General features: G+C 58.4%; 3 protein-coding genes across 3 annotated transcripts; 2 read left to right on the forward strand and 1 right to left on the reverse strand.

Annotated features, from left to right (window-relative positions):
• Nucleotides 1-11: 11 nt before the first annotated feature.
• LOC308071162 (uncharacterized protein) lies at nucleotides 12-6,519 on the forward strand. Its single transcript, XM_080406170.1, has 2 exons — nucleotides 12-4,301; nucleotides 4,597-6,519. Exons 1-2 carry the CDS (start codon nucleotides 4,283-4,285, stop codon nucleotides 5,829-5,831), a joined length of 1,254 nt encoding a protein of 417 aa, XP_080262296.1. The 5' UTR covers nucleotides 12-4,282; the 3' UTR covers nucleotides 5,832-6,519.
• Nucleotides 6,520-6,621: 102 nt separating this feature from the next.
• Nucleotides 6,622-15,833, forward strand: BEST4 (bestrophin 4). Its single transcript, XM_080406194.1, has 8 exons — nucleotides 6,622-8,408; nucleotides 8,690-8,784; nucleotides 9,306-9,539; nucleotides 9,860-10,188; nucleotides 10,519-10,671; nucleotides 10,964-11,044; nucleotides 11,490-11,644; nucleotides 11,955-15,833. The coding sequence occupies exons 1-8, from the start codon at nucleotides 8,257-8,259 to the stop codon at nucleotides 12,370-12,372; spliced, it is 1,617 nt and encodes a 538-aa protein (XP_080262320.1). The 5' UTR covers nucleotides 6,622-8,256; the 3' UTR covers nucleotides 12,373-15,833.
• Nucleotides 15,670-20,771, reverse strand: RPS8 (ribosomal protein S8). The gene is made up of 6 exons (XM_080406192.1): nucleotides 20,653-20,771; nucleotides 19,704-19,810; nucleotides 19,218-19,317; nucleotides 17,651-17,826; nucleotides 16,574-16,703; nucleotides 15,670-15,833 (listed from the first exon to the last, which is right to left on the reverse strand). Exons 1-6 carry the CDS (start codon nucleotides 20,654-20,656, stop codon nucleotides 15,724-15,726), a joined length of 627 nt encoding a protein of 208 aa, XP_080262318.1. The 5' UTR covers nucleotides 20,657-20,771; the 3' UTR covers nucleotides 15,670-15,723.
• Nucleotides 20,772-20,803: the final 32 nt, after the last annotated feature.

Raw genomic sequence — 20,803 nt, forward strand, 5'->3', positions numbered from 1 at the left:
CCCCGACATGCCAAGGCCCCACAGACTCACAGAGACCCCTGGTCAGCTCGCCCCCCTCCCTCCCAGGACACACAGAGCTCCCTCCCCATACAGGTCTGTAAACACCCCACATACGACCACTCGCAGGGCACCTTTCCTCGCAGATGTAACCAGCTTGTGTCACATGACCCCTGGGGACTGGGGACCCCCCACCTACACCCCACGGAAAGGCCATGGCCAGAGTGGGATTTCAAATCCCACATGTTCACTGTGGGCCCTGGCCCACCACCCACAAATCTGGATGCAGGCAGACACCCCCCCCTCCCGAGCCTTTCACATGTGCCAGAGGGAGGGGGGTGACAGCCCACCCACCCTGGGCGGGGGTGGGCACACAGGGGACAGTGGAAGATGCAGGTGAGCTCCCTGGCTGGGCTGTCCCCTGGGTAGGTGCCCCTTGGCCATGCTTTGTCCCAGCTCCAGCCCAGCTCTGTGCCCCAGCAGCCCTCAAAGAGCCCTGGAAGGTCAGTCCTCTGCAGCAGCCCACGGTGGCCAGTCCAGAACTGGGGACCTGTAGGACTGTCCCACTGGGGACCTCCATCCTTGCCCCTTGGCTCCTGGGCTTCCTGGGGTCCCTGGTGTTGCGGGGTGCGCCTGGCTGCCACGTGCGGGCAGTGTGCCATAGCGGTGCTGCTCTCTAATGGCCATGAGGAGGACACGTCTCTGTCACCCAAAACAGGTCATAGAAGGATGTGGATGCGGGGCACCGCTCCCTCCCCACATCCATGGGAGCTGGCAGGGGCCACAGACCCACGGCCCCCCCAAGCCTGGAGCAGCAGCACTGCTTGAAAGCAGCTCCCACTGCCCTTCCCCTGCTCGTGTTGCACACAGGGTGGCTGCGTGCGTGTCCTTTGCTCTGTGCCTCCATGTCCCATCCCCGCAGCTCAGGGCTCTCATCACCAATGCTTAATGTACTCCTGAACATGATGAGCGTTTTGCATGAGCACCCCTGGCCGGACAGCCCCGCTCACCACAGCACCTCCCCTTTCATCCCAGGGCAGCGGAGTGGAATTAGCCCCTATTTTTTGCTGGAGCACAGCTGAGCAAACCGGCCTGAAGAGAGACAGGAAACAGCCGAGATCTGTGCTTTTTTCCCAAGTTTCCAGCTTTTTCAGGGGAAGTGCGTGCAAACACACCACCTGGCAGAAAACCCGCTCCAGGAGCAGGCAGGAGGCTGCAGCCCCTCGGGGGAAAGCTGCCTGCTTCCACCAGGGCCTCAAGGGCTCCCTGGGGTGCGGGTGCTGTCACGTCATGGGCGATGCTGGTTTTCCGATGGAGGCCCCAGCTTGGGGCTGCTGGGAGCTCCCCGGGCAGAGCTGAGTCAGCAGTCTGGAGGCAGCGTGTGGGTGGAGGCACTCAGGGGTGCGGGGAGGCCCTGGGGACCAGTCTGGGGGTGATGGGGTGACCTGCACCAGGCTTGCCCCAAGGTCCCCCACAGAGCCACAGTGGGGACTAGCGAGGTCCCATTGCTGCTGACTCTGCTCCTGCTCCCCACTGGCTCTGGGCAAGCTCTTGGGCTGGGTTTGGGGGCACCCATGAACCCCACAGGCCATGTCCCGCCAAGGCTGAGGCACCTCCTCTCCAAGAGGGATGGAGCCCGGGAGCAGCCCCTGCTCCACCTGCAGCTGGGGTCCGTGGTGATGCAAAGCATCACAGCCCGGGATTTTCCGGTGGGTCGGTGGGAGGAAGTGTGGTTTAACGTAACAACCTGCCCGACCTGGGGAAGGGAGGCTCTGGTGTGATCTCTTGGCTGCCTGCAGCTATTTAGATGGAGTTACAGGAAAAGGGAGCCAGACTGTTTGGGAAGGTGCACAGTGAAACCAGGACAGGCACCCGATGCAAGTTGCATCAAGGGAAATTCCATCTAGGTATTAGGAAACTTTTTTTCCCCTGTGAGCACAGTAAAATATTACAGAAGCCCAGAGAGGCTGTGGGATCTCTGTCCTCTGTGATACTCAGACCTGCCCTGGTCCCCCCACCCTCACAGTATTCAGGGATGCTCAGCAGCCTTCTCAGGGAGGGGGCTGCCCAGCGGGTGCTGGCATGTGGTGCCAGGGCAGCAAAAGCAATGCCAGCGAGAAAACCTGCATCCCCTCCAGCCCAGGGTGCAAGTGAGCTCCGCAGGATCAGGGTGACAGCCCTGACCCCCTTGAAAGTGGGGGTTTCCCCTCCCTTGGCACTCACCCGTGAGCTCCTGTAAAACATGGGGCTGCAGCCACCAAGGAGGGAGAGGGTGGCTGGTCCCTCAGGTGAGCCAGGTGAGGAAGAACCAGCACCAGCACCAGCTTCAGCACCAGCAGAGGCCAACCCGTCCCAGGGGCTGGCTGGGGAGGTGCAGAGGGGAAGCTGCAAATCCGGCGAAGCTGCCTGGAGGGAGAGATAAAAGGACCCGGATCCCTCCGGATTAAGGAAGCACTTGGATCTGAGGTGGTATGCAAAATGTCAGTGCTGGAAGGTGCCCCCTGGGAGGCAGGATCTGGCCCAGGGAGGCTCAGGGAGCCCTCTGAAACCTCCTGCAATGGGGCTCTTGGCTCAGCTGCTGCCCTGGAGGCGGAGGGGGAGCAGGGCAGGCTTTACCCCAGGCAGGGTGTTAGCAGGCTCCGGCCAGTGAGTACCAGCTTGATGTCCAGGGTACCCCGGGAAGCAGCTGCCAGCCCCCCAGGCCAGCGCACTGCCGGCACCTCCCTTCCCGAAAGGGCCAAACAGCCGTTTCCTGCGTCCCACCCCAGCAGCCAGGATTCAGCTGGCCCTGCTTCCCTCCCTGCTCCATGCCATCCCATCCCTGCTCCCCAGCAGAACCCCCTGGTGCAGGGTTCGTTGCTGTGGCATTTGCTGCACAGTGCGAGGTGCTGGCACCCCAAACCCACTGCCCACGAGGCAATGCCTGCAGCAGGACAGGGCAGGTCCCACTGCCAGAAACCCACTGACTGCCAGGGTGTGGGGGTCTGGGACAGACCGAAGCAGGGCACACAGGATGTGGGCGATGGGTCTGTGCCAAGGGGAGCTGCCGCTCTCCCACTGGGGGCTGGAGTGTCCCTGAGCTGAGATGTTAGAGCAGCACCTGAGGTGCCAGTTTTGAGCCGTAAGCAGGAAATCAAGGGAAGAAACTCTTGAAGCCTGGTGCCTTCTCAAACATCGCTGCATCCCCTGAGGATAGTACAGGTGGGCCAAGGAAGCCTGAAACAACCCAGCACTTTTATTACTGGTGTGCTGGGCTTGCCAGGCCTCTAAGGTACCCCAAATTTGCAGCATATAGGGTGTCCCGGCACTCTGCACCCCAAGCCAGGCTGAAGAGCAGCTGCCAGAGCTACGCCCTGCTGCAGTCACTCCACCGGGCTCTGGCACCATGGCACGGCACACGTGCTCAGGCCAGGTCCCATCTCACCCGCCTCCCACCAGCACCAAAGCAAAGTGCTGTCAGTACCATGTCGTGTGCCTCGGTTTACCCAGCTCACACTGTGGTGAGTACAAATGCACTTTCAGGGTGTGGAAAAACAGCTCCCCTCTGCAGTGCTGCTTCCCTGCCAGCTGTAGTGCTCATTTCTGGGTCTGCTCCTCCTTCCCAGTCCATGACTTGTGTGAGATGGAAGGAAGCCATAAGGGGTCCAGTGAGAGAAACTGGCCCCTTTGGTTCCCATCCTGCAAGCATGTCCACCCTGCATCCTCTGCCCCGTGGGGTTGGGAGTTACCCCGTGCATGGAGATAGGGAGCAGGCGGGCAGAGCCCCCTCCCCATCCTGGAGGGAGGGGAACTCAGCAGAGCCCAGCCTGGCCCCTCTCCGGGAGCTTGGGGGGCTGATGTTGGAGTACGGAGAGGGCTGGAGGACACATGGCTTGTGGGGAGCCAGAGCGGGCTGAAGGCTGGGGGATGCTGGGGGCACTGCTTCTGGGGGATGGAGAGGGGAGGGATGGGGAAGGGATAGGGGGCTGTGGTTTACGGTGGGGGGGCAGAGGAAGGGGGGCCACCGGGCAGATTGACTGCAGGGGGCCGGGGACAAGCTTATTTTGGGGGGTGCTGCTGCAGAGCGCGGCTGGAGAGCCCGTGGCGGGCGGGAGCCCGGCGAGGGCACGGGGCACAGGGGGCTGAAGGGAAACCGCGTCCCTCGGGGGGGGCAGCGGGCGCAGGGGGGGGCGGCGGGCGGGCCCGGGCCGGGGCGGGCGGGTTGCGGCGGGGCCGCCCCGCGGCGAGGCGGAGCCGGGGGCCGCGCCCGGCGGGAGCGCGGTGGGGCGCGGAGCGGCCCCGCGGGATGGGGCGTGCGGCGGCAGGTGAGGCCGGGCAGGGCACCGTGGGGGGCGGCGAGCGCAGCCCCGGGGTCCCCCGTTGCCCCGCGGGCACCCGGCCGGAACAGCGGGACGTCGGGTGTGAGACAGCCCCGTGCTTGCGGGGGGCGGCGGCCGCGGGAGGTGTCTCCGGGGGGGCTGCGGGGACCCGGGTCCCTTCCCTGGGTGGGGGGAGAAGCGGGGTTCATCCCCCCGCGCCGTGGCGGGCTGCGACAAAGGGAACAGGAGAGCTGGTCCCCCAGGGGGGTCACTGTCCATGTCCCCGCTGCTCTCCCCGCAGGTGCCGGGCTGGGGACCGTGCCCCTCTGGGGCAGCCTCTTGCTCGCTGCTGGCCTTGCCCTCGACCCAGCACCGCAGGGCTGCAACTGCACAGAGCCCATGGACTTCCAGGAGTTCCAGGAGGCTCCTCTCCCTGAGAGCTGCTGCCTCAACTTCACCAGCTCCAACATCACCCACCTGGACTGGGGCATACTGGTAGGGGTGCAGGGGTTGCGGGAGCTCTACCTCTCGCACTGCAGCATCATGGATATCAGCAATGCGCAGGGAGTCCCCCCTGCCTTGGAGGTCTTGCACTTGAGTCATAACCTGCTGGAAAGTCTCCCTGGAAGCTTCCTGGAAGATGCTCCTAATTTGAGGGTCCTTTATCTGGACAGCAACCAGCTCCAGGAGCTGCCCAAGTCCTTCCTGAAAGCATCGACCCAGCTCCAGGAGCTCTACCTGAGCTTCAATGCCCTGACCTTCCTTCCCGCCAGCCTCCTGAAGCCGTCTCTGCTCCAGCTCCAGCTCTCCAACAACAGCTGGGACTGCAGCTGCGCTTTGCTCAGCAGCCTGGAGGGTTGGCCCAACCTGACCACTGAGGTTATCTGCCACACACCGGAGCGGTACCACGCCATGGACCTCCAGAGCATCCCCCGGGATGAGCTGTGCCGCTCACACAGCCTCACTGCCCTCTTCATCTGCCTGCCCCCTCTCCTCATCCTTGCCAGCATCACCTGGTGCTTCTGCAGGCAGAAGAGAAAGACCAACTACAGCCTTCAGAGCAGGTCCCAGAGCCACCCGGCCGCAGCAGAGAGGGGCAATGTGCCGGTGCCTGTGGAGCCCCACCACTATGTCCCCTATGAGCTGCCTGCTACCCCCTCCAAGACTGAGAAGAAGGTGCTGCTGGGGAGCCAGGTCCTGCTCCAGCCTTCCACGGACCCACTGGAGAGCAGCAGAGACCTCTACGAGGAGGTGGAGATCCAGGTGGGATCCCCCAGCAGTTCCCAGGTGCCAACCCATGAAAGGCAGTGGGCCACAGGGCCAGGCAGGCAGCAGGACACCCCAGCACTGAGGACAGAGCAGCTGGGGGGCAGCGAGCCAGAGGTGGACACCGTCAGCGTGAGCGAGGTCCTGAAGGATTCTGCCGACCGGGAGAAGATCTACATGAGTCAGACAACCAACTATTACAACCTGGTACATGGCATTGAGCTGGAGGATTTGGACAACCTGGAGTATGAAAACATTGACCTGCACTGATGCCGGGACTTGGGCTGCGTCTGGGACATGCCAGGAGGACAGCAGGGGCCGGGCAGTAGTGAAAGCTGGCAGAGCAGGAGCAGCATGAGCTGTCCTGCTGTAGCTTAGAGTGGCTGTTTGCAAAGCTGCACCCCCAAATTCCCATCCCTTCCCCTGCGCTACCATGTGCACCCCTCGCCTGCCATGTGCTGCAGCTGGGCAGGGGGTGTGAGAGTGCTTTGGGCACTGGGGACCCTGCCGCAGGCTGGCGGTGTATGGGGACACGTGGGCTGGCAGTGCCCAAGGAAGAACAGGGAGAGGAAGTGGTTTTGGGGACCAGGTGACAATACTGTGTGTGCCAGACCCACTGACTAGGTCCTCCATCCTCTCACTGGAGCCAGATGGCACCTGGCATGGGCCTGCTGCTCCCCAGCCCACAGAGAACAGGGTCTGGGGACATGAAACAGGGCTGGCCCTGCCTGTGTGGTCTGCAGGGGGTGTCACGCATGGATGGGGTGCCCTTGGCTGGACAGGGGAAGCCTGAGGTGGCCCTGCCTGCTGCCCACCCCACATCCTGCCATGTCCTACCGCGTGGCATGGGGGCTTGAAACGACTGGTGCACATGTGCTGCTGAATGCATGAGCCTGCATGCACACGTGTGCAGGGACTGTGCACAGGTGGATGTCCACGGGTGTGCAAGGTGCACACACAGAGAGGGAGGCACTGGAGGGGGCCCCTTGCAGGCTCCCCTGCCCGATGTGCTGCCAAGCCCTGTAGGATCCAGCTCGCAATAAGAAATAAATCGTTTTACTCCTGGCAGGTTTGGGTCCATCCCTCCGTCTGTGTGGTTTGGGGTGGTGAGGAGCCGATGGATGGGATGCGGGGGAATGCAGAGATGGGGGACTTTGCTCCTACCCCATCTCCCCTCCGTGCTCTGGGTGATGCCCCAGTGTGGGTCTCATACAGCAGCCCTGGGGCCGCTTTGCCAGCGTGGCAGAGCAGAGCTGCGCACTGGCTGAGGGTGAGTGGAGCCTCTGCCTTGCACAGGATTTACAGCCCGGCTGGGGAAGGCGTCAGCCTGCTGTAAACTCCGCAGCTCCTGGCCAGGACAGGGACTTGTGGGGCTCCTGGGAATGGGGCAAAGGCTGGGGATGCTGTAAATCATCCCCCTGCACAGGTATCCCGCAGCGAGTCTCACCCATGGGTGCTCCAGCCCTTCTGCAGGGATGGGGCGATGCAGGCACCCTTAAGCCCTGTCCCCACTGCCCAGGGGGACATTTCCCATGCTGTGAGCCCCAGCAGCCACCCCACTCCACACTGGAGTCATACTGGGCCTGGGCCTGGCCCTGTGCCGGGGCAGGAAGGGAGGGAGCCAGGCTGGGCAGGACGCGGCGCTCCGGCCGGCAAAGGAAGCAGCGTTTCCTGCGGAGCGCGGCACAGCCTCCGGCAGCCCACAGCGGGACAAGTCGAGGGCCACAGCAGTGCTCGGTCCTGGCCCCAGCCCCAGCACGGGTCAGGGACAAGGATGGGATGATTTCCCCGCATGCCTTTCTGTCACTCAGGGATGTTTCCCACTGGTTTATGTCCCACTGGAATTTTCCCTTGCCGCTCTCTCCCAGGCCCTGGGAAAGTGGCCTGCTGCCAGCCTTAAACATGCATCCATCACCCCTGCCAGGTGCTGCAGCCAGGGTATCCCGGTGTGCCCTAGCTCATGTCATCCCCAAGACCCCCAGGGACACGGGGGGACCAGGAGCTGCCACAGTGCGGAGGCAGGAGGGGCACGGCTCAGCCAGCCATCCCCAGGGGCTGCAGCCCAGCCCATGGCCGCCGGCACTGCCTGCTGCTGGCAGCCAGGGCTTGGGGACTGACGGGGACATTTTTCACCCGTGCTCCAGAAATATCCCGCAGCCCTCCCTGGGTGCCGGCTCTGCCTGTGCACGCCAGGGTCCTATTCCCAGGGCTGCCCGGAGCGATGCAAGCCTCCATCCTTTCCCCTCCTTCCCACAGAGCCGAAGTTCAGCCACCATGGCTGCAAAGGGGGACGACTCAAACCGCCCCACCGGGTCCTGCCCAGCCCCGGTTCTGGCACCCGCAGCTCCCACTGAAATCTCCAGCTGTGGCTGGTGGCAGGGAGGTGTGACCGACCTGGAGTTCCCTGTTCCCTGCCTCTGACAGCCCCAATTCATCACGGGGAGGGCTCTGGTGCACAGGCCACTGCTGGGGTATTTAGGGGAAGAAGCACGGGCAGGACACGGGGGAGCAGGCAGGGAGCCGGCGGTGGCTGTGGCAGGCGTGGGGAGGGCAGGGCGGCTGCATGGGGCATAGCGCTTGGCGTGGGAGCAAGTGCGTGTCCCCAGACCCTGCAGCCTGGGCCACGGTGGGAACCCCAGCTCTCCCCAGTCAGTGAGGGAAGGATTTTTCCGCAAAGGTGTAGGGCTGAGCCACGATGACCATCTCCTACACGCTGGAAGTTGCCAACTCCCGTTTTGGAGGTTTCTCCAAGCTGCTGTTCCGCTGGAAAGGCAGCATCTACAAGCTGCTGTACAAGGAGTTCATCGTCTTCGTGGTGCTGTATGCTGCGCTCAGCTTCATCTACCGGTGAGCAGGGTTGGTGTGTCACCACCAGCTGTGTACTTCCCTGCTGACCCACTGGGCTGTGCAGAGATGCCCCATCAGTCATGGACTGGGGTCTCTGTGGGGAGGGGAGAAGTCCAGGGGACTCCCCCAGGGAGGGTGGGAGTAGGCAGGGAAAACAGGAATCGGGCAATGGCTTTTTGTGGAGGTCAGAGGCAGCGCCCCAGTCCTACTGCTCACCCTGGCCCCATTGAGGGTCCCTGTCCCCACTGCATGTCCCTGACCCTGCTGCATGTCTGTTGCAGGCAGATGCTGACCGAGGAGCAGAAGCGCCTCTATACCAAAGTGGCTCAATACTGCAACCGCTCCACAGACCTCATCCCCATGTCATTCGTCCTAGGTACGCGTCCCTCCCCTGAACTCAGGAGCTGGCGTCCCCTGCTCTCCCTGGTGCTGGCAACTTGAGGATGCCCCCACTGTCCGTCCTGACCCCATGCCAAAACATCACTTAGACACCATCGGATGGGGGCTGGAGGAGCCTGGTGCCCCAGGCATGGCATTTGGCCCCCAGACCCACCAAATGCAGCTCCCTGACCATGGGGATGCCAGTGGGAGGGCTGTGATTTCCCTGGCCCGCTCTGCACCCTCCTCCCCATGCCCAGGAAAGGGGCATCTTACCTACAAGAGATGCCTGTCCTGCCCTGTGCCACCCATGCCCAGGACAGGGAAGAGCCAGGGACATCCCCACCTCCATCCCTAGGGAGGGCAGCCCAATGGGAAGCACAACGTGCGCTTTCTCTCCCGGCCACAGAGAAACCTGTCACCCCTGGTAATGTGGCAGCTCTTCTGGCAAGGGCCCATCCTCAACTCGACCCCCTGCCCAGCCGCTCTGAGCCCCACACGCACTGTCTCTTGGTGCAGGTTTTTATGTCACCCTGATCGTGAACCGGTGGTGGGCCCAGTACACCAGCATCCCCCTGCCCGACCAGCTCATGTGTGTCATCTCCAGCAATGTCCACGGCAAGGATGAGAGGGGCCGGATCCTGCGGCGCACCCTCATCCGTTACGCCAACCTGTCGGCAGTCCTCATCCTGCGCTCTGTCAGCACCAGGGTGCTTAAGCGCTTCCCCACCATGGACCATGTGGTGGAAGCAGGTGAGGAGCTAAACTCTAGGGGTGATGGCTCGCAACGTGGGGTGAGAGTTGGGGGCCACAGATGTGTCCGTCACCAGGAGGGTGTGCTGGGGGCCAGGATCCTTGCAAGCATCCCTGTCCCAAACTGCCCCAAACATAGCATGGCATCCTTGCACGGATGTTCACCTCCAAAGAGCCCCACATCCCCTCTGCCCAGAGCCTGTCTCCTGGGGCTGTAGTTTCACCTGGAAACATGCTGTGTCCCGGCTGGGCGCAGTCCCCAGAAGGGCTCTCCCGCACAGACATGGGGGCTGTGGCACTGAGCCTCTGCCCCACCGCAGGCTTCATGACGCAGGATGAGTGCAAGAAGTTTGAGAGCCTCCACTCCGACTTCAACAAGTACTGGATCCCCTGCGTCTGGTTCACCAACCTGGCGGCCCAGGCAAGGGGGGATGGCCGCATCCGTGATGATGTGGCCCTCCGCCTGCTCATGGACGTGAGTCAGCACTGTGTGCATGGAGGGGACCAGGGGCTGCTGGGGGGGAGGGGTCATGCAAAGCCCTGGCCACCCATCCTTGTCCTCTCTGCCCAGGAGCTGAACCTCTACCGGGCCAAGTGCAGCATGTTGTTCCATTACGACTGGATCAGCATCCCCCTGGTGTACACGCAGGTGGGTACCCATGCACCCCATGGGCCCAACAAGCCCAGATCCCAGCTCCTTCCATCCCATGACGGCAGAGGAGCCCTGCAGCCTCCTCACCTCCGCTCTGATGAGGAGCACTTAAAGCACTTTACTCCCCCATTGAATCTGGTGCCGGATCTGGCACAGCCGACGGTTCACAGCCCTGCAGGGATGTGCAGGAGCCTGGGCGGTGGGGTTTGGCCTTAAGCCTGCAAGAACATCAGTGACTGGCCAAGCCTCTCGCATCCTTGCTGCTCCTGTGCTGAGTGTCCCCTTCGGCTGCCACCCTCACTGACAGCTGACCCGCACTCCTGGCAGGTGGTCACCATCGCCGTCTACTCCTTCTTCGCCTTCTGCCTCATTGGGCGGCAGTTCCTGGAGCCGCTGGAGCCAGGGCAGGAGGGGGACCTAGACATGTACGTCCCCCTCTCCACCCTGCTCCAGTTCTTCTTCTACACCGGCTGGCTGAAGGTGAGACATGGCCAGGCAGCTGGGCTTTTCTTTATGGGCTGAGGGTGGCCAGGTGGCCCTGAGCACCACCCTGGGCTGAGGGGCTGGCTGGCCCAGGGCATGGCACCAACCACGCCACTGCTAGTTTTCCCTGGGGACACGTCCTCTGGGCACAGCTCCCACACTGGGGCACCACAGAGCTCCAAGTCTGCACATTTCATGTGCCCCATGGGTGGACCAAGGGATGCAGAGCCCCATGGGAAGGCGCCCCTGTCCCTGCTCCACTGCCTCACCTGCCCCCCTCCCTCCCCAGGTTGCAGAGCAGATCATTAACCCCTTTGGAGAAGATGACGATGACTTTGAGACCAACAAGTTGATAGACAGGAACCTGCAGGTGGGTCCTGTTCTAAGCTCGTGTTGTGTGGGGCTGCTGCAGTTGGCGCACGGGGACATTCCTGCCCCCTGGCAGTGGGACCTGTGCCCTGCTGGGACCTGGCCCCCTGCCCTGCTCCTGGCCACACAGGTCCTTGTCCAAAATAGATTCCCATGCAGGAAGCAGGGCTGCACCTTGTCCCTCTGTCCCTGTCCCCACGGCAGGGTGAGCACCCCCACAAGGGACACTCAGCAGCCTGGCACTGCTGCACAGTCCCTCACCTCTGAGAAAAGCATTCAAAAGAGGAAAACCCCAAATGCAGCCAGGGGATGGTCCCAGAGCCTCCCTGGCCCCTCGCAGAGCCCAGCCCTACCCCTGCCAGGCTGGCATGGGGAGGACCTGCAGCCACCCATCCCACTCATATCTTTGCAAAGCCACCCCTGTCCCTCGGCTTTGCCGTGCCCAGGTATCCCTGCTCTCCGTGGATGACATGTACCAGGACCTGCCTCCTGCTGTGAAGGACAAATACTGGAACGAGTCCATGGCTCAGCCGCCCTACACCACGGCCACAGCTGCTGAGACCTTGAAGCCCTCATTCCTGGGTTCTACCTTTGACATGCGGTGAGTGGGTGAGTGCGCAGTGCAGCCCTGGGGCTGGAGGAACAGGGGCCAGGGCTTCAGGGTGACAATAGCACAAGCAGGCTTGTCCCCCCTGGGCCCAATTACGGTGAGCAAACAGCAAATCTGCCCTTGGAGTGTGTTGCCCAGCCCCTATGGGGCTTGGGGGCTGCACTGGGTGATGGATGAGCTGCTGGGGAAGGGTTGTAGCCTCCTGCAGCCGTTCCCTGCTTGCAAATGCATTGGGATGGAGGTGCTGGGCATCCCTGCGGAGGATGGCACCCTGTCCCTATCCCCCCACCATGCTCCTCAGCATGTGCGAGGACGTGGAGCAGAGCCAGCTGGCAGAGGCCTCACCAAGCATGCCACGCATCCAGACACCTCTGCTCAGCCGCTTCTTCGCTGCTGCATCCCCCGCCATCAGCATCAAAAACTTCGGCCGGGGCAGCCGAGGTCACCCCCACCTGCGGCGTCCCTGGGCAGATGGTGGCTTCCCCTCCCCTTGCCCCAACCGCTCAGAGGACCCTGAGTCAGTGTCCCGCATCGAGGAGGAGGAGATGGAAGATGAAGAGAGCCGGGCCAGCAAGCCCACCACTCCTGGCGGTCACCCAGTGGGGACCAGGTCACCGGAGGCCTCTGAAACACAGAGGGAGGAGCTGCCGCTGATCCAGGTGAAGGCACCATCCAGTGAAAACATTGGTGCTGACTGGCCGGAGGCCTGTGAGCCCTGAGGCTGCCCCAGAAGCCCCCTTTCCTGGGGGCAAATAGCTGCCCCCACCCCAGGCACTGCCACCGCCAGCCACAAAGCTCCCTGTCCCTGGACACCCATCTTGGACCCCCTGTCCAGAGCAGGACATTGCCAGGTCTTTTGTCCCTCAGACCTGAGCCAAGATCTGTCCCCAGGTTGATGGAAAGATCCTGGTGGGTTTGGGATTGGGCAGACAGCCTTCAACACTAGCTGTTAACCCCAAAACTGCAGGATTCAGCCCATCTGTGTGATGATGCCACTGACTTGCTGCTGGCCAGGCTTACCCCCTGATCCCATGGCCCAATGCAGGGGACAGGGGACAGCTCAGACCCCAAGCAAGGGATGGGACAAGGGCATTAGTCATGCAGAAAACCAACACCGTGATCCAAATGTGCCCTCAATATTAATAAAGTTACTGCTAACATCAGCTTTGAGGTTCTTCCTTGTCAGTGCTAATCATCCCCAGCAGTGAGACAGCAGGGGGATCGCATTTATGGAAAATGTGGGTCATTTTGGGTTTTGTCAAGGAGTGTGCACCTTCTCAGGCCAAAAGTGCACAGCCCCAAGGACGGACACCAGTGATGGTTGTGGGGTATTAGACCAAGTGATACAGCCAGGAAAGAAAAAAAAAAAAAAAAAAGTGCTTTCAGCTCCTGTAGAAGGATTCCTGCACTCAGACATGTTTCCCCTGAGAATATTAGCAGAGCTATTAAAATATTCCCCTTCCTGCAAGCCTCCCTTTTACCAGTTACCTCCCTTTTAAAACTCCCATCTCCCCCAGCAAGCCAGCCCCATTCCTCCTCCACTACCCTCCTGGGCACTGCTGGACCTGTTAAAGCATAACCAGGAGGTCATCTTCTGGGCTGGACTATGTCCTGTGGAAATACCCCAAAGCTAATATTGCGTGGAGCCGAGAGCCACTCGGCAGCACTCGGGATGACAAGTGACCTCACTTGGGTTATGCTGCTGGCTGCTCACCATCATAGAAAAAGTAGCTTTTTTAAAATTCTGCCCTGGCACCTATCTGCAGAAGTAAGCAAGGTCCTTAGACCAGGCTTTGGCACCTCAGTACCCCAGCCAGACTGAGCTGTGCTTAACCCCAGCCCCTGCCCTTCCCTTCCTGGCTCAGCAGGGCAGGTCGCCTCCTCCCAGGCACGTAAAATCCCTGTGCACATCCACAGGGCTATGGCAGGGCCAGACCAGAAACCACACACCCCACAGCCGAGCTGCACAAGGTCCCACAGCCTGTGCCACCGTGGGAGCCAGCTGCCACCATCCCGTTCCCATGTCACACCTACAGCATGGCTCCAGTGGGCGATGGGTGCCGCTTTCGTTCCCACGGGCTGTTGCCCTTGGCAGCTGTGTTTTTCAGAGCAGTAACTTTATAAGCAGCATGAATTGATGAATTGGCCGCAATCCTGCTCATCAGGGGCCAGTTTTACAGCTCCTGCTCTGATGCTGAGCTGGCACTTGCTCTGTAAGCCTCAGTTTCTCCTCCACCTGTACAAAGTCCCCCAGAAACACACCGAATCCTTACTGCTCTCTGTCGAGGGCGAGGGGAGAACAGAGGAAGCAGCCGTGACACATCCCTCTCAAGTGCCCTTCACTGCCCCTGCCCCACCTCTCTGGAAAGCAGGCGTCGCTGGAGAACAGGGAAGTTTTTACCCACATCACTATGGATAAGGAATGTGCTTGTGCAAACGTCCCACCCAGCCCAGGTCCCGCTGCCAGGGACTCCAAGCGCCACAGCCAGCTGGGTACGGCTGTTTGCAGAGCGCAGAGCCAGGCACACAACCACCACGCTGTAACCGCGCGCCATCCAGGTAGCAGGTACCATCTTCTGATGCGGTTGGTGTGTCTCTCCATCTGTGGCACAGGCCCGTCCTTGGCTCCCTGCCAGCAAGGCAGGATGAATCCATACCGCCCAGGCACACCTGAGCTCGCGGGCACCTCCTGCTGCCACACACAGCCACCAGGGCAGAGCACCTCAAGAAAAACTTTTTTTTAAAAAAAACCCTATTGAGCTCAAACTATTTGTGGAGCAGTTTGCATTTTAAGACACTAAACACAGATCTCATCATGCCTCTGCCTAGGGCAAGATGATCACAGACCATGTTCTTCAGTTCAGAGAAAAAAAAACAACCCTGTGAAGCCGGGGCTGCAGGCAGCCTGCCTTGCACCGGAGTGCTCCTATGGATACATCAGGCTGTTGTAAAAATACGTAAGTGGGGCAAGCTGTGCAGCATGCCCCAAGTCCAGCCTGGCCCCAGGACCAGCCCTTAGATGGGCTCCCAACTTCACCCCCAAATACCTGCACAAACCATTTGGCAACTGGATGCAGAGATCCATCATGCTGGCTTTCTTCAGCCAGCAGCCCCAAGGAATATCATCACCTGCCCCAAAACATCCTGAAAAAGCTTCTGTTCACCACAGCTTTCCAATCCCACCTCAAGTGACGGGGCAGAACACTGAAGTTTGTGCCCAGCTTTCGAAAGGGACAGACCACAATGACAGCCTGGCCCTTCTGCTAGAAGGAATTTATCTTGCACTGGAATGAGACCAAGGAGGTCAGCAAAAGACCAGCTGGTCATTAAGCAGTGCAGCCAAGTTTGGTTAAAAGGAGCTACAAGACACTGGAGGCAGTTGTACAGCCAGGCAGAAAACACCCAGCAATGATCAAAGGGACTGCTGGCCCAAACCAGAGGATGGGGACACGTGTCATCTAGGAAGTGGAAGCAGCAGGTACCAGCTGCAGAGGCTGGAGGTGTAAGAGCTGGGAGTTTTCAGCCAGACTTGGCACAAATGCCAAGTATGAAACAGCACTGCAGAGCTGCTCCCTGGACACTCCTCTCCTGAGGCAGCAGGGCCCCCTTCCTCACTGACTCACCCCAGAACTCCAGATGCAGCACGTGCTGACCAAACACATGGGAAAAGGGGGGACTGTGTGCCCAGCCAGATCCCGACAGCCCCCCCCAAGAGCCAGGATTCTTAAATGGGGTGGGCATTTGCACCTTCCTCCTGCTTGCAGGTTTCAAGTACTGGAAGTTCTCCACCTCAGCCAAGTCTGACAACTCTTTTCCACACCCACTTGATCCATTACGTCACCATCCCAGAATCCAGGGAGATGTTTTAGTTGAGAGCATATAGGGTCAGAGCTTGCCTGAAGACAAAAAAGCACTCAGGGATTCCAGGAGATCTTTCTTCCTTCCTCCACATTTTACAGGCAGGAGGAGCTACACAAGCCCCCTCTACCCTGCAGACACAAATGAGCACACAACCCTTTATTGTTGTAGACTCTTGGTTTTATTCGTTCTCTCAGCAGAATAGTTTTCATTCATTTGCCTTTCCGGGCCTTGATCTTCCTCAGGTAGAACTCTAATTCCTTGCCTTCCAACACATAGCCATCAGCTCGGCCACACTGTCCAGGTCTAGAGGCAATGCAGGCTGCAAGGAAAAGTCATCCAGTTAAAAGTTTAATAATTCACTACCCCCATATATACAGCAACTGAAAGAAACCCTGCATGCAGTCTCTCTGCAAAGGCACGGACCAGCAAGTTACTAGTAATGGATACACCAGTGGTACGTGCTGGCTTCAGTACCTCCCCCTAGGGTACTGTGCTCGTGAGCCTGCTCTGCTGGAATGAGTCTCTATGAAGTCCTCTTCAGATCTCCAAACTGTCATCGCTCAAGTTCAGTAGCAGAACTGGACAAAGGTCTCATCACCAGAAGACTTCAGAACACTGAACTGTTCGCCAGAACTTAAAACTGGTCAAAGCCGTTGTGTTTGTAGGACATTTTTCTGACACACAGTGCAGCCCATGGGTCTTCTCTCATTTTGCAAGTCTCAAGCCCCATTATTTTTCTCAAAGGCCAACCAGGAATAATCAACTCCAGGAGCCTGACTAGGACATGTAGCAATTCATGCTCCAGAAACAGATTTCCCCTTCCTGCCAGAAGTCGGCTATCTCCAGAAAAGCTAAAAGAACAACTTACATTTAAGACCCAGAAGGGACTCCTGCAGATACGGAGAACACCGCACTGCTTTCACCCTGCAGTTAGCTTTATCACAGGTGAGTATAACTTTCAACGATCCCATCCCAACACCAAGAATAAGATCTGCTCTGGCACCCTCTTTGTGCCCCAACTCCCTTATCCCCACTCACATTACACTGGCAGGGACTCACCAAGTAGCTTTCCTTGCTGGAACTGCTCCTCAAGAATACTCGCTATCTTGGCATTCTTCTTGCGCTCATCGTATTTTTTCTGGATCTTCTTTGAACGCTTCTTGTTCAAGATTTCCTCCTCTTCAGGAGTCTAAAAACAAGACCATAAGCGAAGACAAGATTAAACATATGGCCGCCTTCTGTTAGAGCAGGTGGTCCCCACTAATATGACTTCTGTATTCTCAGCACTGTACTGTTTCCCATTTCTACCTGGCAAAGGTACAAATACCTCATCCCCATAGAACCAGGTGCTGAGTTTCACTTCTGAGGCCAAGAAGTGCAATGTTGCTAACTACGGTCACTGCTGACAACAAAGCACAGCACCCCTAGGGAAGGGCACTCTTAGACAAATGAAACTGCGAAGGTTTCCTTGATGAATTAATCTTCCTCCAGCAGAAGCGAATACTCTTTCCCTCTCCAGACATGAAGCACTTGGGTGTGGTGCAACTCCTGGCAGACAGGTTATGAGCTCTCCCTGTGCTTCTGAACTACACAGTGCTTCAGATAAGAAGAGCTTTGTTTTTAATGCAAGGAGACACTCTTAAGCTGAGTGCTGCATATGGGGGTTTAAATACCTTTCAGCAGTCTGGGGTTTGGACCTCAAATGAATTAAAAGGCAATGGGTCTGGATAATTTAAAAGACACTTAAAAACATGCTGATCCACAAGCTTCTCATCAAAGCAATCATTCCCAGGCATAAGGACCTGACCTGCAAGTCTTCCTCAGCATCATAAAATGTCATCGCTCTCCCTTCAGCAGCAGAACTGGACAAAGGTATCATCATTAGAAGACGAAAGGGATTGACAGGTAGGTCCTTGCGCACAAATGGGTGCAATGCCTCACAGAGCTCTGTGGTACTGGTCAATCCAGTAACAGAACCAAACTCATCCTGCAAACTGGTGGGCCCAGATTGCCCATGCTATCACTGAAGGCTACGCAAACTATTCTGGCAGGCACTGTCCACTCATGATGGCTAACTGCCTCTAGCAGGGTGGATTCTGCAAGGAGTCAAAATGACAATGACAATCCCAGACATACCAGCTTGGCACCCTTCTTGCGTCCAAGGGGCAAGGCATAGTGGGCTTCATACCACTGCCGGTACGGGGTACTGTCCACGAGAACAATGCAGTTCTTCACCAGGGTCTTTGTCCGCACCAGTTCATTGTTGGAAGCATTGTAGACGACATCGATGATTCTGGTTTTGCGAGTGCAGCCTTTCAAAAGAAGAGCATGAACTCAAACCTACAGGAATCAGACAACTGAGAACACAGTACAGCAACTCACACTCATCACCCCATCAAATGTCCTCCAGCCTCCCTGGCACCGAATTAAATTTAACTAAGAGGTGCAACTATTTTTCATCAGTCCAACTTTCTGCTGCTAGGACATTAAGCCTACACCTGGAAACTGATTCACCCCAACTGAAAAACTGGGATCTGTGGCCTTGCTGGAACTCATCTCAAGTAAGACTAAGCAAAGCTAAAAAGTCAATTTCTGGATTGGAAGATACCTCAGCAGATGCCAAATAACACTGCACACAGAGCTCAACCTCCTGTATGTGTTTGTGTTACTTCCTAAAATTACTGAATCGAGCAGTGTTGGACAGGACTGCTCTGCAATGCATACTAGAAACCATTTTTGTAGGATGAGGGTTTATGAGCAAACTGAGAGGGGAACCTGGTGTTTCCACCTTTTAAGACCCACCTGAAGCATGTGACTGTTTAGCAGGGGCTGGCCCTGCAGACACAGCCCTCCATGCACGCAAAGGCCAGGCACAAGATGGGTTCTCTCCTCTTTGCTCATGTACCTCATCCTTGTTCTGCAAGGTACGCTCAGTCTCTTCGCTCCTGCAATACTGCCTATGAATAACGGCACTTTTCACAGTATGGACAACGCTCTGTGATGACTGAGGAGAAAGCACGTCCTTTCACCTTTGCACCATGCTGATCACTTGAAACATCACCTTCCTTACTGCTGGTTTTACCATCATACTGAGAAAAGCTGACCAGGCCCAGGCTCAAGTTTCATGGTTTTCATGTTTGTATTCAAAGAAAACCCACCTGGCTCAGGGGAAATACAACAGACTCCCCTCTCGCTTCTGTGCTTCCCATTTTTGCTTAGCAAAGCAGAAGTATGAAGTGAACTGCACATGCTAATGTAACATGGTCCTAGTGGCACACCTTCTCAGAACAACCCTCAACACTGTTCTCTATTGTACAGGATCACCTAACTTAACAATTATTAAGTCTTGATTGATACATAGAAAGGCTCCGTTTAGGAAGCACTATCTGAATTAGGTTTTTTACCCCTCTGTAGATGCCCCCACCCCAGTAAAAACGTAACATGAGCATGTCACTCAGTGTAACTATGACACTCCAATCACTGTGAACTTAGCAGACAACCAAGTCTCCTAAGGCCACATAAGGTCAAAAGTATCATCACTATGCATGCTGCTTCAGACCCAGGACTGCAAGCCCCGAGATGTTCAAACCCAGCCTACAAATCTATACATGCATCATCATCCCTCTACAATGCAGCAGTACCAGAGACCAGCACAGCTGTAAAAGACTTCCCTCCCAACCCACCAGGTTTACAATGCACTTACATTCTGATCCCCAGGAGAAGTTGCCAACATCCAACCGAAGAGCACGGTACTTCTTATTTCCACCACGAACCCTCACTGTATGAATTCGACGTGGACCGATCTACAGTCAGAAACAAACAGGAGGGTGTTGCTGGTGCTGGAACGCTACACAGCTCCTGCAGGAGCCCAGCCAACCCCTAACCTCGAAGGCAACATGGTCAGTGTAACTATGACAAACCCGAGCATTGGCAGATACGGTAAAAGACCAAAACGGTCTGTTGCATCTACCTAAGGTGAAAGTTTCATCACTCCAAATTGCCCCTTACTACAAAAATGTTGTCGCTGCTTTCTATAGGCACAGGGGAAAGTTCCACCTTTTAAAGAAGCAGTAACAGATGTTTAACCACTCACAAAACACGGCATGTATTTAAGCCTCCAAAAGCACACGCAACCAGCAATCAAGAGTTTAAAGACACAGCTAGTGACCACCCTCCCCAAATCACCCACCTTAGTGTTGGCAGGAGGTCGCCCCAACTCATACTTCCTCTTCTTGTGGTAGGGCTTCCTCTTGCCCCCAGTCTTGCGACGCTTATGCCAGTTGTCCCTGGAGATACCTGAATGGGAGCGCAGTGTGGTCAGGGGATGGCATGGACCCCACCTGGCCACATCTAGGCACAGTTCTGAGTCCTCAGCTCTCCAAGGTTGGTATCCGCACAGTGCACTCAGCCTTATGCAGCAGTAAGAAAAGCTTCATCATTGGTACTCAGATCTGCCTTAACCTCCGCCTTTCCAGCAAAGTGCTACAAAGCAGATTCCCTCCACTGTGTGACGGGCATCCCCTTTGGCAAGCAGCCTGCCAACATACTTCGTATGCTGAGCACCCTACGGGCAGTGCCAGAAGCCCAGCTGCCAGGCACATCACCGCACACAGCCCATGCTATCGGCTGGGTGTGGCAAGTCCTGCACGGGAAAGGACCCCCATCCCACCTGTACTTACAAGACACCCCAACGTAATCCTGCTTCTGCCCAGCCTGCTGGGCCCCCCAGAGGGACCATTTCCCCAGCGCACTCCACCTCCCGGGGACCCTACAAGCCCCCACCATCCAGCCAAGTCTTTTACAAGGCCACCCCCCAACCCCTCCTGCTGGGTCCCCCAGAACGCCGTCCCACCTCGTCGGCAGGGTTCCCTGCAGAAGACGCCGAACGCGAGCCCAGCGCTCGGGACCCGCAGGAAGGCAAGGAGAATCCGCCCGCGCCTCCCCCCCCCGTCGCCATGTTGGGCCTAGGCACCCTCCCCCTGCCAGCGGCTCGGCGCCGTCGCGGCCGCTCCCGATGGCGGGCAGCGCAGGCTGGCGGTACCCCCTGCTGTCACCCGGTAAGGGACAGCGGCGGGCAGCGGCAGCGCGCGAGCAGATGGCAGCGGATAGCGGCTGGGCCCCGCGACCGCCCCACTCACCCATGATGCGGCACTAGCGCAAAGAGGCGGGGCGGCGCCTCTCGGGGCGGTTTGGCGGGGAGAGCTCTCGCGAGGCAGTGACGTCACCGCGCCGGCAGCGCGGGGCGCGCGCCGTTGCCTGGCGACGCGGCGGCGGCGGTGGGCGGGGCCG

Source organism: Falco punctatus (genome assembly GCF_963210335.1).
Source record: "Falco punctatus genome assembly, chromosome: 11".
NCBI lineage: Eukaryota > Metazoa > Chordata > Aves > Falconiformes > Falconidae > Falco > Falco punctatus.

Excerpts from the sequence above, each read along its gene's own strand:
- BEST4 (XM_080406194.1), top strand. The coding sequence starts at position 8,257 with ATGACCATCTCCTACACGCTGGAAGTTGCCAACTCCCGTTTTGGAGGT. Across the intron at positions 10,672-10,963 it reads TCTACACCGGCTGGCTGAAG|GTTGCAGAGCAGATCATTAA; the intron begins GTGAGACATGGC and ends CTCCCTCCCCAG. Across the intron at positions 11,645-11,954 it reads GGTTCTACCTTTGACATGCG|CATGTGCGAGGACGTGGAGC; the intron begins GTGAGTGGGTGA and ends CATGCTCCTCAG.
- RPS8 (XM_080406192.1), bottom strand. Across the intron at positions 17,827-19,217 it reads CTTCTCCTGGGGATCAGAAT|GCTGCACTCGCAAAACCAGA; the intron begins GTAAGTGCATTG and ends TTCTTTTGAAAG. Across the intron at positions 16,704-17,650 it reads GCAAGAAGGGTGCCAAGCTG|ACTCCTGAAGAGGAGGAAAT; the intron begins GTATGTCTGGGA and ends TCTTGTTTTTAG.